General features: G+C 36.6%; 1 protein-coding gene across 2 annotated transcripts in view; it reads right to left on the reverse strand.

Moving 5' to 3' along the window:
* The window catches only part of pigg (phosphatidylinositol glycan anchor biosynthesis class G (EMM blood group)), a 202,424-nt gene that overhangs the window by 63,325 nt on the left and 120,822 nt on the right, over positions 1-18,277 (reverse strand). For both annotated transcript variants that reach the window (XM_030145924.1, XM_030145925.1), the window contains exons 9-10: positions 14,948-15,351; positions 7,431-7,622 (exon numbers count right to left, since the gene is read on the reverse strand). In XM_030145924.1, the coding sequence (XP_030001784.1) occupies positions 7,431-7,622; positions 14,948-15,351 (596 nt within the window). The remainder of the gene's footprint in view (positions 1-7,430; positions 7,623-14,947; positions 15,352-18,277) is intronic.

Here is an 18,277-nt window from a genome sequence, read left to right on the forward strand (position 1 = left end):
GAAGAAGGAGAAGAAGACCATAAAGCAGTGTTGATCAGTCAACAGTACTGTCGCTGGTTAAATGTTTTAGAATCCTGAAGGCCTTGTATCTTATATTTCCATCACTGAGTTCTGCAGATACGTTTCAACCTACAGATGAAGACCTAACAAATAATGTACAACCAAAGAAATAATTGACTTCCTGGCAACATACAAGAAAAACCTCACCACTACCTTCAAAGGAAAATTCAATTTGCTGTTCATATGGCTGTTATTCTGCAGTAACATCCAGGATGGACCTGGCTATCACCTGATGGTAGCTGGCACTGACTCCAGCGTCCTCCTGAAGAATGAAGCTATTCAGAAAAGCATGAATGAATATTGTTGTTTTTTAATGTTGTTGAAGCGCTTAAAAGCAGTGAGTTCTGTGTAGGACTGTCATAATACCAACATTTGAGCTGATGATTATTGTTGTGCAAATAAATGTACCACTGTGCACAGACAGACAGAAAGTACTTTGTTAAAAAAAAAAAAAAGACAAAAATCCCCGGACAATACAAATTGGCTTCTATAGGTGATATAAATAATCTAGAGCCACAGACCCACTGTCTTAAATCTATTCTTTTCTTGTACATTGCTGTTAAAACAGATCTTCTTTCCAAATGACCGTTCTTCAGAAAGGAGCTAAAAACAGTTGGAGCCGTTCTGTTCTGTCACCTACTGCGCTTTCAGGACCCACTCTCTGAACCCAACTGAGCATCTTGAAACTCCCACTGGAGTTTCTAAACCAGGGGTGTCAAACTCATTTTAGTTCAGTTCCACTTTCAGCTAAATTTGATCTGAAGTGGGCCGAACCAGTAAAATAAAAATATAATAATGTATAAATAATGTCAACCCCAAACTTTTCTCTATGTTTTAGAGCGAAAAGAGTCAAATTACATTATGAGAAGGTTCACGTCTATAAACTATCTTTTCAGACAATGTGAATAACATGAAAAAACTGAAAAAATAAGTGTAATTTAAACAATATTCTGCCTCAGTTTATCATTTACACATGTACATTAGAACTTACAGATCACAGTGGATCTACAAACATACAAAACATGTAATTACAGGCAGAATAGTGTTCAAATTACACTGACTTCTCTTTAGACATTTCAGGTTGTTCATATTTGTTCAGGTTATTAACATTTTTTGTGAAATTATATTTTGTTTTAGTGTAAATGCATGAAAATATTTACACTTAAAATGAGAACAAATTGGAGTTGTCATTATTTCTATGTTATTATGATAGTATTTTACCAGTTTGAGCCATTTGAGATTGAATTGGTCTGAATGTGGAACCTGAACTAAAAGGATTGTTAATATCTTAGTGTAATTTTTGCATTTCACAAATTCATCCCAGGGGCCAGACTGGACCCTTTGGTGGGCTGGATTTGGCCCCCGGGCCGCATGTTTGACACCTGTGTTCTAGACATTTCCAATCCCTCCACCTACTGGCAGGTTGTTTTTTTTTTTTTTTTATCTCTCAGCAGTCAACAGTCTACGATTAATTCTAGTCATGAAGGCAGTAAAACCTCATTTTCAAGCTAAATGAAAAGCAAATTTGCAGCATTACTCTCCCCACTGTTCAGCCCAGACCTGCATTACCGTTCTATTCTCTGAGTTGTGTAATTAGCTGGCTTGTGTGTGGTAACTATGTGACTTAGTTTTCATCAGATGCAGAGGAGTGGGTGGGGGTTGACATTCTGCCACAGACTTATGTCGGAGGAGCAAAGGCTTGTCAATACTACTGAAATTCTTAGCGGCTGCCAATTTTAATCAGCCGTCGCCATCCTTTCAGAGTAATTTGTTTAATTTAGGACACTGTCAGACATTTTTTTTTTAGAACTCAATGTTCTGGAGATTTACTGTAAGTAAATGTAAAGCAATAAAAAAGGCTCTGCAGTAATTTATCATTACCATTAAAGGAGCAATTAATAAAATAGTATTTAATCTTTTTAATATAGATACCTACTTTGAAACATTAAAAAAAATTACATAATATTATCATTACTGTGAAGAGGTTACAGTTCTGACATTTTGCCAAATATGTCTCTGTAATGTCCTCAAGAGATATATACAGCAGTTAGCAATTTACTCACATGAAACCATCTTGTCTTGTCTCATGCAAACACTGTAGTGAATAGGGCTGTGTATCGGCAAGAATCTGGCGATACGATACAAATCACAATATTAGGACAACGATACGATATATCATGATATATCATTATACCGTTAAAAAGGCAATTTTTTGTTTGTTTCTTTTTTTTTAATGATTATTTCATTGAAGAATTGAATTACACCAGAAATATGCACAAATACTAAACACATTTTTATTTGATCAGAACAGGATCTAATGCTATATCACAAAATGTTCCTGTGTTCAAACTGAAATTCTGTTTTACAGACATTACAGTTTCAGATCCTGTTCAAATGTTCATATTCTATTAGTTCAAAACTAACATCAGAACAGTATTTTTGTGCAATCCCAACAAAAGAATGAACAGTATTTAATAAAAGAGTGTTAAATAATAAGTAAAATATAAACAAAAAATAAAAACAAACTTACAAAAATGAACCTCCACAATATCTGCATTTGAATAAATACCTTAAATATCGATACTGTACTTTTTAATATCGATACAGTAAAGTGAAATGAAATATCGCAATATATTCCAGAACCGATATTTTCTTACAGCCCTAGTAGTGAATAGTTGATTAGTGTCATGATGCATTAAAGGCCTGTTGTGTAAGATTTAGGACAATCCTAAAACACAAATGTAATACAATATCCATAATTATGTTTTCATTACTGTCTAATCATTCCATGAAATAACTGTTGTGCTTTCGTTACTGTAGAATGAGTTGTGTGTCACCTTTCCCACCTTTACTGTATTACAAAGTTTCCCAAGGAGCTCCAAAAAGACTTCCTCTGTTATTTGAATGTAGATCAGGGCTCTCAAACTCATTTTCTTTCAGGTTCCACATTCAGCCCAATTTGATCTGCAGTGGGCCAGACCAGGAAAATAATAATAGAATAACCTAAAAACACCGACAACTCCAAATTTTTGTCTTTGTTTTAGTGCAAAAAAAAACCCAATTAAATTATGAAAATACTTCCTTTTATAAACTATCCAAACAAAACAGATGTGAATAACCTGAAAAAACTGAAATTTCTCAAGAGAAATAAGTGCAATTTTAACAATATTATGCCCCAACTTATCATTTCTACATGTGCATTATGGATCGAATCTACAGAGACACTGTTGTTGGTCCATCAGTCTCGATGACGATCTTGACTTCAGTTTTTGTGGGTCCTGGAGTGGGTTATCAGCCTTGTTTTTGCCCTGAAGTATCTGCCACAAAGACACTAAACACTGAGGAACAGGCAGAAAATTGTTAAAATTGTGCTTAATTTTCTTTAGACATTTCATGTTGTTCATATTTGTTCAGGTTATTTGCATATTGTTACAGGATAGTTTGTAAATTTAAGTATTTTCATAATTTTATGTTATTTTGTGCACTAAAACAAAGACAAAAATTTGAAGTTGTCATTATTTATAGGCATAGTGTAATATTTTTTTCACATCAAACCGAGAAGAAAATCTGCAGTCATTCTTTTTTGTCGGTTCTTCTGCTGTTATTATTTGACTGTAGATCAGATTGGTCTGTATTTGGAACCTGAACTAAAATGAGTTCCACAGCCTTGACTGTGGAATTGTTGCACTTTGCAAATTCATCTCAGGGGCTGGATCGGAACCTTTAGTGGGACGCATTTGGCCCCCAGCCGCATGTTTGAGACCCCTGATGTAGGTGGAATCCTGTGGTAAAATATGCTGCTTTCACCAACTATGTCTGAGCGTGGAACCACCGTTGTGATTGGTAAAATAAAAAGGCCAGAATGACACTAATAAAGGCCATCAGCGTTTTTAGCAGCTCACATGAGTGAAGGGTTACAGTGGTACAATGTGCAACCTCACCACCAGCTGTCACTAATTATCAGTCATTGATTCTATTTGAGAAATAATACTAAGCCAGTTAGGGCTTGATTTGATCACGAGGGGCAACGCTCTTTGTTTGATGAAGATGTTTTATTACGTAGATGACTGGCTCATTATTTGCAAATTACGATGAAATATATGCTAATACTGCTGTTATTATCTCATTAAAAATATTACATTTTGATGAAGCAGTATAAAAATACATACACAAGCAATTACCATCTGCACGATGTACCTGCTTTAACATCTCAGACTGTGTTGATCTTCAATCATTTTCTGAACAGTTTAACCCTCTAGAGCAGGGGGGTCAAACTCATGTTAGTGCAGGGGCCACATACAGCCCAATATGACCTGCAGTGGGCCAGATCATTAAAATAATAACATAACAATACATAAATAATATCAATTCCAAAATTTGTGTGTCTGATTTCTATGTTCTGGAGTGAAAAAAGTAAAATTTTATTATCAAATTTTACCATCTACAAACTATCCTTTAAAAAAATATGGAAAAACTTGAACAATCATGACCAAAGTGAAATTTATTAAGAAAAAAGTGCAATTTTAACAATTTATGCCATTATTTGGGCTCAGCTTCTCATTTTCACATGTTCATTACAACTTACAGTGGATCTACAAAATACACAAAACATTTAATAACAGACAGAATATTGGTACAATTACTCTTAATTCTCTTAAGACATTTCAGGTTGTTCATATTTAGATAGATTCTGTTGGGTTTCTGTAAATTGGCTTAGAGTCTGGTGTTGACCAACTCTATATATGTAAAGTGTCATGAGATAACTTTTTTGTTGTGATCTGGCGTTATATAAATAAAATTTGATTGATTGAGTGATTTGATTGGTTTTCCCCTGTAAGTCGCTTTGGAAAAAGCGTCTGCAAAATGCATAAACATTCATATTTGTTCAAGTTTTGCACATTTTTTGTAAAAGGCTAGTATGTAAATGTTAGCATTTTTGTGTGATTTAACTTTTTTTGTTTTTTTACACTAAAACAAAGAGAAAAATTTGTAGTTTTCATTATTTATAGTTCATTCATTCATTCATTCATTCATTTTCTGAACCTGCTTTATCCTCACGGGGGTCATGGGGGTCACTTGGAGCCTATCCCAGCTACTTACAGGCGAAGGCGGGGTTCACCCTGGACATTTCACCAGTTCATCTCAGGGCTGAACATATAGAGACAAACAATCACTCTCACATTCACACCTATGGGCAATTTAGATTAACCGATTAACCTATCAGTGCATGTGTTTGGATGGTGGGAGGAGCCGGAGTACCTGGATAGAACCCACACAGACACGGGGAGAACATGCAAACTCCACACAGAAAAGGTCCCACCCCCATCGACTGGTGTTGGAATGGAACCCAGGACCTTCTGTCTGTGAGGCACCAGTGCTAACCACTGCACCGCTGTGTCGTGTTATAGTTTATTATGATAGTATTTTACTGGTCTGACCCACTTAAGATGGAATTGACCTGAAATTATTTTGACATCCTTGAATGTTAATATCTTCAGTGTAATTTTTGTGTTTCACTAATTCATCCCGCGCGCTGAACTGGATCCTTTTGGGGGGCCGGTTTTGGCCCCCGGGCCGCATATTTGATACCCCTGCTCTAGAGGGTCAGGGACGATAGCTACTGTACCCATAGCTTTACCCTACTGACCCTGGAAATGGACGCCAACAGAATCTTCTGCTGCTTCTGACAATCAGATGTAGTAATCCCAGTTCAACTGCTGATATGGATCAATAAGCCTGGGACCGTATCATTTTCAGCTTTTCCAGTAATTTTCTTTCACTATTCAAGCTGCTTTCCCCCTAGTGTTCAGTTTGGGTGTGAGATTCTTTTTGCGTTTTTTAATCATATTCTGTTAATGAAAAATAACAGACAATGAATGCACGTGTGACTAAAACTGCCTGTAATAAGTGCATTGGCTTTGTGTGGCCATATGACCTCCCTGTGTTGTGGGGTAAAAGCAAACGAGTCGCTAGCGTGCCTAGAGTTTCTTTTCATTGTTGTGAAACTGCATAGAGAAGCTGCTAGAGGCAACAATTAGACCGGTGCTGCGTTCATGTCATAATGTTCGAAACATAACTTAAATAGCAAATAATAAAAAAATATCTGGGTTCCTTGTAGCTATAAGCCAGGGGCATCAGGAATATCTCAGTCTCAACAAAAAAGACTTGTCAAGATAAGAACAAGAAATACTGTACCTCCAGAAATCACCACTACCGATAGCTTAATAAACCTCATTTAGTGTATACAATAATCATCCACTTATAATGATGCATGTTAAAAGTACAGACATAATGTCTACTAGCATTTTCTATTGTACAAACTGCAAAGAAAACTCCCTTTGAACCTTATGTCGCAAATGAGGCCTACACAACCACACATACCCTCCTGCACTGCGGCTTCCCATCCAGCAGGTCGGTGGTGACCCATTTAAGGGTTAGAGTTACGTTTGAGCTAAGTCTGAAGTGATGCACATTGGCTGGTAAAAAGCACATAATGTTCCCGTTCCAAATAAGTTATGACATGCATTTTGGTCTTTCACATCTCTAACAAAACCTTAAACATAACTCTAGGGTTCCATGAAAAAGATGGTTCCCTTTCACATTAAGTCTAATAAATGCCTTTTTATGGAAGTAAATCTGTGTCATTAGATTTTGAATTATAAAAGCCATGGAATTTCCAGTGCTGATTTTTTGTTTGTTGCACTGAAATTAAGTATCTGAATTTTTTTTTTGCACTGAAATTAAATATCTGATTTTTTTTGCACTGAAATTAAATATCTGATTTTTTTTTTTTTTTTACACTGAAATTTAGTGTCTGATTTTTTTTTTTTACACTGAAATTTAGTATCTGATTTTTTTTTCTGCACTAAATGTAAGCATCTGAATTTTTTTGCATGGAAATTAAGTATCTGAATTTTTCTTTGCACTGAAATTAAATATCTGATTTTTTTGCACTGAAATTAAATATCTAATTTTTTTTTTTTGCACTGAAATTTAGTATCGGATTTTTTTTTGCAATAAATCTATGTATCTGATTTTTTTTTGCACTGAAATTAAGTATCTGAATTGTTTGTCTCTGAATTAAACTTTGTTCATAAATTTAGAATTAAAAAAAATCTGATGCGAAAATTCAGGTGCAAAAAAATTCAGATACTTAATTTCAGTGCAAAAAAAAATTTAGTGCTAGACATTCAATGGCTTTTATAATTCAAAATCTAATGACACAGATTTACTTCCATACTTTTTGTCTTAGCAGTTCTTTTGCAATTAGTCTAAGCCTAACCCTCAGCAAATGTTCTCTTAGGGTTTCATGAGAATTATGGACAAAGTCGTTTTAAAACCACGGCCACAGGTTTTAAACAAAAACTTACTTGGACATGTTCTGTCCGGAGTGTTGCCAAGGGAACAAGACGTTCCCGACAGCCGCCCGGTAGCTATAGACACCCAAAAGTCCAAGGGCCAGGGCGATCTTGGACACCCATGAGCACCGTCTTTGGACCAGGACGTAGATGAGAACGAGACAGAAAGCAGCCAGCAGAGACAGGACCGTCTTGTGTTCAGAGCTAGAAAAAGACACACAGACACTTTTTAAAATAAAAAAGTAGATATACATGCATATTCTTGAAAAAATAAAGCCTCGAAATCGACAAGTGACTGAGAAACAGAGAGCATTTTGGTTCACTCTCAGTAATATCCTCTGGCTACAGTTTAAAGTTTAGAAAGTTTTATAAGATGTAAGTGTAGACACCTTTAAAATTACAACGCACTGTGCTCAGACAGGAAGTAAGTCCTCAAAGGAAGTATCGACCTGAACAGAGGGCTTGTACTCAGCGGATAGAAGGATGAGACAGCAGACGTGTTGTATGGAAGTAAATCTGTGGCATTAGATTTTGAATTATAAAAGCCACTGAATGCCTAGCACTGATTTTTTTTTTTGCCCTGAAATTAAGTATCTGAATTTTTTTGCTCTAAATTTAAGTATCTGAATTTTTTAATTCTAAATTTATGAACAAAGTTGAATTCAGAGACAAACAATTCAGATAACTAATTTCAGTGCAAAAAAAATTCAGATACTTAAATTTAGAGCAAAAAATTCAGATACTTAATTCCAGTGCAGAAACAAATTCAGATACTTAATTTCAGTGCAAAAGAAAATTCAGATACTTAAATTTAGTGCAAAAAAAAATTCAGATAATTTCAGCGCAAAAAAAAAAAATTCAGGTACTTAAATTTAGAGCAAAAAAATTAATTTAATTTCAGTGCAAAAAAAAATTCAGATACTTAAATTTAGTGCAAAAAAATTCAGATACTTAATTTCAGTGCAAAAAAAATCCAGATACTTAATTTCAGTACAAAAAAAATCCAGATGCTTAATTTCAGTACAAAAAAAGGTAGATACTTAAATTTAGTGCAAAAAGAATTCCAATACTTAATTTCAGTGCAAAAGAAAATTTCAGATACTTAATTTCAGTACAAGAAAAAATTCAGATACTTAATTTCAGTGCAAAAAAAAATTTCAGATACTTGATGTCAGTACAAGAAAAAATTCAGATACTTAATTTCAGCGCAAAAAAAAAAAAATCACATAATTTCAGTGCAAAAAAAAAAAAAAATTCAGACACTTAATTTCAGTGCAAAAAAAATTCAGATACTTAATTTCAGTGCAAAAAAAATCCAGATACTTAATTTCAGTACAAAAAAAGGTAGATACTTAAATTTAGTGCAAAAAGAATTCCAATACTTAATTTCAGTGCAAAAGAAAATTTCAGATACTTAATTTCAGTACAAGAAAAAATTCAGATACTTAATTTCAGTGCAAAAAAAAATTTCAGATACTTGATGTCAGTACAAGAAAAAATTCAGATACTTAATTTCAGCGCAAAAAAAAAAAAAATCACATAATTTCAGTGCAAAAAAAAAAAAAATTCAGACACTTAATTTCAGTGCAAAAAAAATTCAGATACTTAATTTCAGCGCAAAAAAAAATTCACATAATTTCAGTGCAAAAAAAAAAAAAAATTCAGATACTTAATTTCAGTGCAAAAAAAAAATCAGCGCTAGAAATTCAATGGCTTTTATAATTCAAAATCTAATGACACAGATTTACTTCCATAGTTTTGCTGCACGGAGACAAGATGATGTGTAATGCTGGCTACATCTCATTATCCAAGCAACAGGCAATGCAGGTGGGTGGGGGGGTGGGGGGTGGTGGGGGGGCAGTGCTGGACAGGGAAAAGGTCAGAATCCACATCTCTATTCCACAATGTGGTGCATGTTAAAGAACAAACTACAATCCCTGAGCCCGCTGGTGTTGATGGAATATTAATGCCTTTGAAAAAGACACAAAATCTATCTTCTTTCTACAGACTGAGAGATTTTCCCTTCTGGAAAATATCTAAGTGAAAAGAGCTGTCAAGTTTCTGAAGCCGAAAAACATACCCACAAATATTTCAATATCAGGGAGATCCTTATATGTTACTTTCAATCTCTGTAATGATGTATTTTGCCATTAATTGAATTCAAGCAGCATGGCCTTGGTCAGTGCAGCAGTTTTCTTCATTTCCCATAGCAGCTTTCAATATTCTTTGCAGAATAGGAATGAAGTTGTTACATTGATCCAATTCTTTGCCTGCATGTGTAGGTGGAGACATCTTGTCATGGTACTGTACTTTAGTCTACTGAGGCCATATTATCTGGACAAATTGGAATCTCTGCCTCTTTATAATGAATTAATCCCCCTGTGCCTGCTGAACTCTGGTATTTATACTGTGAAAACAGCTCACTTTAATGCACTAAAACCTCAAGTTTACTTCCCTTCAACCTCGGCTGTAAATGATGTGATGTAGTGCGCTATTACCTACACGTTCCTATGAGTCTACAAAAAAAAAAAAAAAAAAATATATATATATATATATATATATATATACACATATATATATACTGCACAATAACACAAGATTAATAGTCCTACGCTCTGCAACCAGCCCAATGTTCATTACAGCCCACAAACACAACAGTATTGACAGTGTTTGTGTTGCTTTACTAGCAGCGAGGATGAAAGGTAAAGTTTGCATGTATGTAATCATGTATACAAATGTATTTCTTTGAGTTCTGGAAAAACATCTCGAACTACTTGATGAAGAGCATGCAGCGGGTGCAGGATTCCAAGACACAAAACAGCATTTGCAAATTCAGCGTTCTCATGTGTGGCCATGCGACAGCGGAACACATGACCAACAGAACGACGAAAAATTACAAACTATCACACATTCTCTCGCATGGTGAAAAGACAGCTACTGTCAAACCAAACCTGCAGACATAATGTAATGTGATGTAAACCTGTTTAGAGTGTGTGTGACAGACTGCAGTGAGATGAATAAGAGTGAATGCTTGGATGTGAATGAATATTTTATACAGATGGAGTTAAAAATATGCATTTTTTACTGTTTTTTAATGTTTTAGTTTTTATTAATGTCTGTTTTTTAATGATATACAGATAGAGTTATAAATATGCATTTTTTATTGCTTTTTAATGTTTTAATTTTTATTAATGTCTTTTTTTTTTTTCTTAATGATAACATCAGCCTGCCCAGGGACTACAGGTGGAAATTAGCACCAAGGTTAAAATAGTTTTGGATTTTTCGTTATAGTTTAGTTTTATTTAGTTTTGACTGTTTTTTCTCTAATTCAGTTAGTTTTAATTAGTTTTAAGAGCAGGTTTGCTAGTTTTTATTAGTTTTTGTTATTTTCTAAATGCTTACTTTTAGTTTAGTTTTAGTTTCTTTATATCTTTTCTCTTCTTCTCCGTCGTATTCAAATAAATCCCAGACAGGACTCTGCTGCTTTCTCTCAACTTTAGTCTCCATGTTTCCAGGTAGAGTGGGGACCAGAAGACGACTGGAAACCACACGTGACGGACCGTTAAATATCATATGGTGCCAGCAGCTAAAATTGCTTGAGGGAAATAAATCAATTTTATATCAATCCGACGTTGACAAAGACGAAAACTAAGGGAATTTTATCCATAATTTTTAGACGTTTTAGTTAGTTTTGTAAACACACAATACAGTTTCAGTTAGTTATTGTTTTTTCTTTTAATTATAGTTTTTATTCATTTCAGTTAACGAAAATGTTTTTACAATTCTAGTTTTCATCATTTCATTAGTTTTCGTTAACGACAAAAACCTTGATTAGCACTAGTGCTAGAACCTGGCACACTGCATCTCTCCTTTTAAAGGTTAATGTATATTGTGCATTATCCCTGTCAAAATAAATAAATAAAATGAAAATGAAAAAATGCTATTACCTACATGTTCCTATGAGTCAAAAAAAAGGAAATATACTGCACAATAACACAAGATTAATAGTCCTACCCTCTGCAACCAGCCCAATGTTCATTACAGCCCACAAACACAACAGTATTGACAGTGTTTGTGTTGCTTTACAAGCAGCGAGGATGAAAGGTAAAGTTTGCCTCCAGGAACAAGAGAAGAAAAAGACAAGAAAAGGGTGTTTTATCAATGTATTCAACAGAATATAACAGTACTGCTTTTCAGACAAATATTTATTATGTAGGTACCGACAGCTCAAGCAAAGAAGCAAAGAGGAAAACAGTTGCTTCTTTTTGTTATTCATATGGCAACGTGTCTTTCCCCTGGGAACTTCTTAGGATTCCTAAAGATGCTGTGAAAGGTTCACAGAGGTGTTGTCTCTAATCAGAACTGTGTTCAGGCTGACGTGGGCGGAGCCATGCTGGGAATTAAAGCAGCAAAGCCTTTAAAGAGGAAAAAAAGGTGAATTTATCACTACAACTTCTCAAATGTAAGGATATTTGTTTTAGCTTCAGCACATCTGACTGAGGGAAAAAAGCCAAAGGCGGTCATCACCAAACGGCGGCCCATGGGCCAAACGCAGTCCACCAAGCCTTTATATCTGACCTAAGGAATATTTGTGATGAGAAAAAAGTAACTTCAGATATTTAGGATGTGTGACAGTTGTTTCTTTGTTCTTTCTATACTGAGGTATGACGCAAATACAAAAGCAATGGAAAGAATTTGGATTTATTTAATAACAATGATCTGAAGACTACGAATCCATCCTATATCAGTTTATTATCAGCAGGTATAAAACACAACCTGCTGCAAGTTTTACCCAATCAGGACTCTGCATAACAGCATCAAAACCAGATAAGTTTGATGAATATTTCCTACCAATGAGCTTCATTGTGAACCTCTCCTCAGTGACCTTCCTCCTGTTTTTGTCTGATCTCGGCTCTCTGTTGGAGCTTCAGACCAGCTATAGAGGGTCTGCACGTGACGTCACCGTTAGCTGAAGTCACCGCGGTTCCGCCCACTGAATGGCAGAAAGAGGGAGATGAATAGCAGCGTTGGCTTCAATCCTGTCTAAACTGAAGAACAATATTTAATAAAAAAATGGGGCAGAGCTGTTGTGAGATTGATTGTATGAACAGGTTCTTAAAGCAGTGGGAGCTATCGTTTTACAGACACCGAAAGACAAAGAAAAGAGAAGAAGATGGATCCACAAATCCAGGAAACCAAACCTAGATCTGTGGATCCTGTTTGGTGTCAGCTAACATTCATTTCTGCTGAATTTTTGGGTCCAATCAGACCTGAAATGACCTATTGTTTTGGCTAACGTTCCTTCTTAGTGCAGCTCTTGGTTTCATGATCAGATCTTTCATGGTTTTTGTCTTCATTTTGTGATTCTGAACCTTGTGCTCCTACATGATTAGTAAACTAACTGAAACTGAGGCCAACCTAGTTTTACAAATACGGGGGAACTGGAGAATAAAGCTACGACGGAGTATTAGGACCACAGAAGAAAATAAAAACACTTGTCACTACGAGTATAAAGTCATAAAATGTTGATATAAAACCTGTAATTTTATGAGAATAAAGTCGAATACAAAAAGAATCACAATGTTATGAGAATAAAGTCGTAGTTCTAAAAAAAAACCTTATAATTTAACAAAAATGTCATTCGTTTATGAGATTAAAGTCGCCATATTCCGACAATAAAGCCATAATATTACTAGAATAATGTCATAATTTAAAAACAGGTGGTCTAAATCTGCTAATTTCCCAGAATCCAGTGGTGCCCTGCTGGTCCACAGCAGTAGTATCTGTGTTGGATAAAGGACTGGATCTGAACTAGACTCAGTAAATCTCCTCAGTCCCAGTAGATCATGCATATATTCACTGGGGTCAGTCCACGGTCTACTGGAAATGACCTTTGGATCAGCTGGTTCTGGGCCCTAGTTTTGGAGCCTTTGGATCAGCTGGTTCTGGTCCTAGTTTTGGACCCTGGTTGTCAGTCCTGATGAAACCATGTATATTAGTTTCAGGTCCAAATAGCACTGACCCCCTCCCCCCTGGATCAGGTCTGGATCCTCCATGTGTGTCCACATGTCAGTGTTCATGGACCACTTGTTCTTTGGTAGCTCGTACAGATCCATGTCCAGTCCAACTGTCCTTCATTTAATTTCATATTTCACATTTTCCCTTTTCTCTGGCTGTGTTTACTGCTATACTCCGTCATGTTGAGCAGGTTGGTTTAAGACACTCAGTCTGACTTAGAGGGGCGTGGCCTGGGGGGGAAGTGACATATGTGCATACCCTCTATACAGTTAGTTCAAGTACAGTTCATCTGTACGCATCACACATCCCATATTCTTTATATTTGTATACTTTACAATTCTGAAATCTGTAGCTCTACGTGTAATTTGTTGTTCTTTCACTGCAGGATTTTTAACACATTTTCATTCATTTCTCAAATTTTAAAAACAACATTAACAACTGTGATATTAACCAGTGGTTTGTGGGCTACTTGGAGCCAGAAGTTATGGCATTTGGACAAGCTAGTATTAAGTTAGTGAAAAAGTAATGGATAAACACAGTACCTGGTAGGCTATCTGGCCTAATTAGCTAATTAGAAGGCTAGTTAACAGACGAGATAAGGCAATTCTTAGAGAGGTGATTACCCACCCCTTCTGATTTACCCAATATGTGTCTATTTAAATATTATTTTACCAGAACAGAAAGTAGAAGTTTGTTGTAAAGATTGTAAAGTAACATTGAGTTCTGTTTGGAAACAGCTCATAGGACTGCATCTCTCATTTCACATAAAACACGCCACTAGCATGAAAACAGCTGTTACCTGAGCATATAGTATTTCACTGTGACATTCTTGGCTTGTAAAAGTATATTTTAAACTAAGAAATTCCATATGTGTACATGATGGCATAATTCAAACAGGATAAAAGAATAATTGTGTCTTGCCAATGATTGGAATACAATGTTTTTTCAAAAAATACGGTCCCATAAGGCACAACTGGAAGGGGCAGGACTTCAGCTCTCTATTAGCTAAAGAAATGAACTACGTATGTATTTAGGCTGGATGTTGTAATTACCGTGTGACAATAAACTTTATGAGATACACTGCAACAAAATCCTTCAACGGTCTTATGAGTTTAACTACAACTACACTAGAGCTATCAGTCATTTTTAGTTATTAAAGGGAAGCTCATAAAGTCTAAATAGGCAACTGAGTGAGCTGTCAATCACACTTGTCAATCATCAGCCACACAGAAGACTTTAAGGCCCTCTGGTATTTATCAGTCTTTTACAAAAAGACCACCAGTACATGAACAACAGCGGTCAAATAACACAAACGAGGCCTTATCGACTAAACGAAAAAAGTTTCTAGTTGATCTAATTTCTAGAGAGAAGCTGTTGTCTTCCCTTGGGCTTTATTTATCGATGCTTGGTCATTTTAGAGTTCTACAATTAAATAATCATATTGAATATGTGTGGGTTTTATGATGTGCCTTCAGCACACAGTACAATTTTAGAAAATTAGAACAACTAACCTGTTCAGCCAGTGTCCTACATCAGGAAGATGAGCCCACTGCACACCTGTCTGGTTGAGGGAGCGTAGCAGGCGGCAACACACCAAAGTGAAGGGAGGTGTGGCTAATGCTAGCCATTTCTCAGAACAAATCTCTGCCTTGGGGTGGGCAGAGGGATGAGAGGCTTTGGAAGGGAGGATGGGCTCGTCATCATCCCCAGACCTCCTCTGCTCTCTGAAGTACTTGCGGCAGACATCCTGGAAAACTGCGAGGCAGAGGGTGTTGAGCAGAAAGTACCAAATTTGGTGCTCTTCCTCTACGAAGCTACTGGAGGCCAAGCTGAGGGTGTGACCAATGGTGCCAGCAAGCAGCAGAACGTCCAGCTCTGACAGTGACCACTCACTGCTGCTGCTCTTCAGCGGAGACTAAGGAAAACAAGAAGGGTGAAAGGAAACTTAGAGTCCGATCATTTCTCAATGTAATGTAACACAGACTGGACAGCTAAAGTGGACTCAGTGGCTATCCATTGGTTTGTGGACTACCGTTTTGAATCCTGGACAGCTTGACCATCACCATCTTGTTTTTTTGGACATAGATGTGTCCCTATTTGCATGAGAGGATGGAGCTTGGGAAGCATGAAAGGTGACATCATGAAGCTAATGCTACTGCTAACTTACTGAAAACAACAAGCAGGCTGCTAATTAACCCATGTTAAACATCACCACGTTAGTTCAACTAATAAATGCATGTTAATCCATAGAATCGTGTTTGATAACATTCATGTCCACTTGCACAATCTGTAAACATGTTATTTAGCACTGGCTGGCCTAATTAGCAGCCTGACAGACCATAAAATGCAATAACAGATTATTATAAATATTAGGTACAGGTATTAAATAATGCTAATCTAGATATTTGTATTCATTTGTTTTCTGGACCATATGATCTTCTGGACGGTCAAAGGGTTGTTGGAGCCTGTCCCAGGCACCAATGGGCATTGGGCTAAACGTGTCTCCAGTTCGTTGCAATCAATATATTTTAATTATCAGTAAACTTCAGAAAAAAAATTGTGATATCTCAAAACATTTTTGACAAACCTGTCTGAAAAATAATTATTCTATTCCAGGAACAGTCCCACACAGAAGTAGAATGACCTGTCAATCAACTGCCTCCTGTCATTCAAAGCAGCCTTTCCCTTAATTGTTCATTGATTTTTCAATCTGCTTCATTCTCTGGAGGGTCACGGAGGTGCTGGAGCCTATCCCAGCGAAGGCAGAATACACCCTAAACATGTTGACAGTTCATTGCACGGCTGAAATATACTTACAAACAACCATTCAGTCTCATATTCAAACCTACAGGTGATTTAGAATGGCCACTTAACCCTTTAAGGTACGTGTCTTTGGATGGTGGGAGGAAGGCGACAGAACCCAACACTGCATCACCCTGATGGCACCTACAAAGAAGTACCCCTATGGGAAAATATATATACAAATTACTTTTTGAACTAGTCTGTAAATTGAATATTTTAACCCTTAAGTGGCCATTCAAGGAAGTGTCATTGTGCCCTTTCACTGTTTCACTTTGCTGGTCAAGAAGTTGCTGCTTTATTCATAAATTTGCTTTTGAATTTTGAAATTGACAGTTTTACTCTGGAAATAAATAAATAAATAAATAAATTTAAATATCTTCCTCACATAATAACAGGTACTATTAGGTGCTATTTTTAGTGCCAACTTTGCCAAATTAAAAAAAAAAAATTGGGCCTATGACATAATAAAAAATGACGTAAAACCATGACGACAACAGAACCATTGCTATGTCATTATGTATGTGCATCATCATCATCATCATCATCATCATATTGCACTGGGGAACATTTTTAAATAGCCAGGTACCTACAGTGCATGCACTCTTATTTTATTTCACATAAATGTGACACAGTAGTAGTAGTGAAGATCCTCTATTACAAAGACGGTGCACTGTATGCATCAATGATATGAAAGGTTGACTTCCTGTCTCCTAAATGGGCATGGTCAGAGGGGGTGAAAGGCTGTGGATGAGTCTGAATACAATAATACACTAATAAGACCTCTTTTAATGGTGACAAACATTATTTTGTCAGAATTATTAACCTCCGCCAGGAGGTATTGTGATCGCTTTGCTTTGTGTGTTTGCGTGTTTGTTAGCAAGATAACTCAAAAAGTTATGGATGGATTTTCCTGAAAATTTCAGGAAATGTTGATACTGGCACAAGGAAGAAAGGATTAAATTTTGGTGGTGATTGGGGGGGGGCCAGATCTGTTGTGGCGGAGGCCTGCGCTCTCCGAGTGCTTTTCTTCTTACTCATTGTATTTCCCTGCTTGTGTTTAAGTTCATCAGATGAGATTTGTGTTGTACGATCTTGCAAGAGTTTGCTGATAAACAAAGACAAGCCTCAAGTGAAGTAAATTTTCTCCTCATCAGTGAGTCGAAGAAATCTGATTTTAATGTCAGAATGTTCAAAAGACATGTGACTTGTGGGAAATAAGTGCAATAGTTACTTGGATGGAATCATTGTTAGTTGATAGAGGAGTGGCGAAAGCTGAAGCGTTATGCCTAAAGGTGTGGGAGACTTTCGTGACCAATTTTTCATCAAATCTGTCAAACCTCAGTCATATCCTCAGTATCACGATTCTGTAAGTCTTTCTGTCATTACTCACCTGAATCTCTTGCATTACAGTGAACAATTTTGGAGTGCCATCCACCAGAAACAAACCGTGTGTTTACATCCAGAGCCAGGAGGGAACTCGGGCATCTTTGGAATTTTGTCACAACGTGCATTGTGGGAAATGCCGGTTCGCGCCGTTGCCTGACAGCGGCAGCTGCTAAAGACACGAGGTGGAAACGGCAGGAGCTCCCCTCCCTCTATACATATTCCTCCAGCCATTTCCGTGTTTCAGCCGTTCCTGCGCGTTTGTTTCATCCATAAAATGTCATATGGTCGTGCTGCCGCTGCCACTGTCAGGTGGTGCGAGCCTCCGTTTCCCACAATGCATGTTGCAAGAAAATTCCGAAGATGCCCGAGTGACCTACTTGCTCTGGATGTAAACACATGGTCTGTTTATGGTGGATGGCACTTCAAATTTTCAATATTCAGGTGAGTAATGACAGAAAGATTTACAGATTTGTGATACTTCGGCTCTGACTGGGGTTTAACAGATTTGATGAAAAATTGGTCATGAAAGTCTCCCACACCTTTAAGATGACGTTACAATATGCTTACGCTGAGTCATGATGATGACCCTGGTTGTAGGAGGCTGGGGGGGGGGGGTTACCATCCCCATATGGATGTGGATGTTTTGGTACCAA

This window comes from Sphaeramia orbicularis, chromosome 10 (genome assembly GCF_902148855.1).
Source record: "Sphaeramia orbicularis chromosome 10, fSphaOr1.1, whole genome shotgun sequence".
In the NCBI taxonomy this organism is placed as follows: Eukaryota; Metazoa; Chordata; class Actinopteri; order Kurtiformes; family Apogonidae; genus Sphaeramia; species Sphaeramia orbicularis.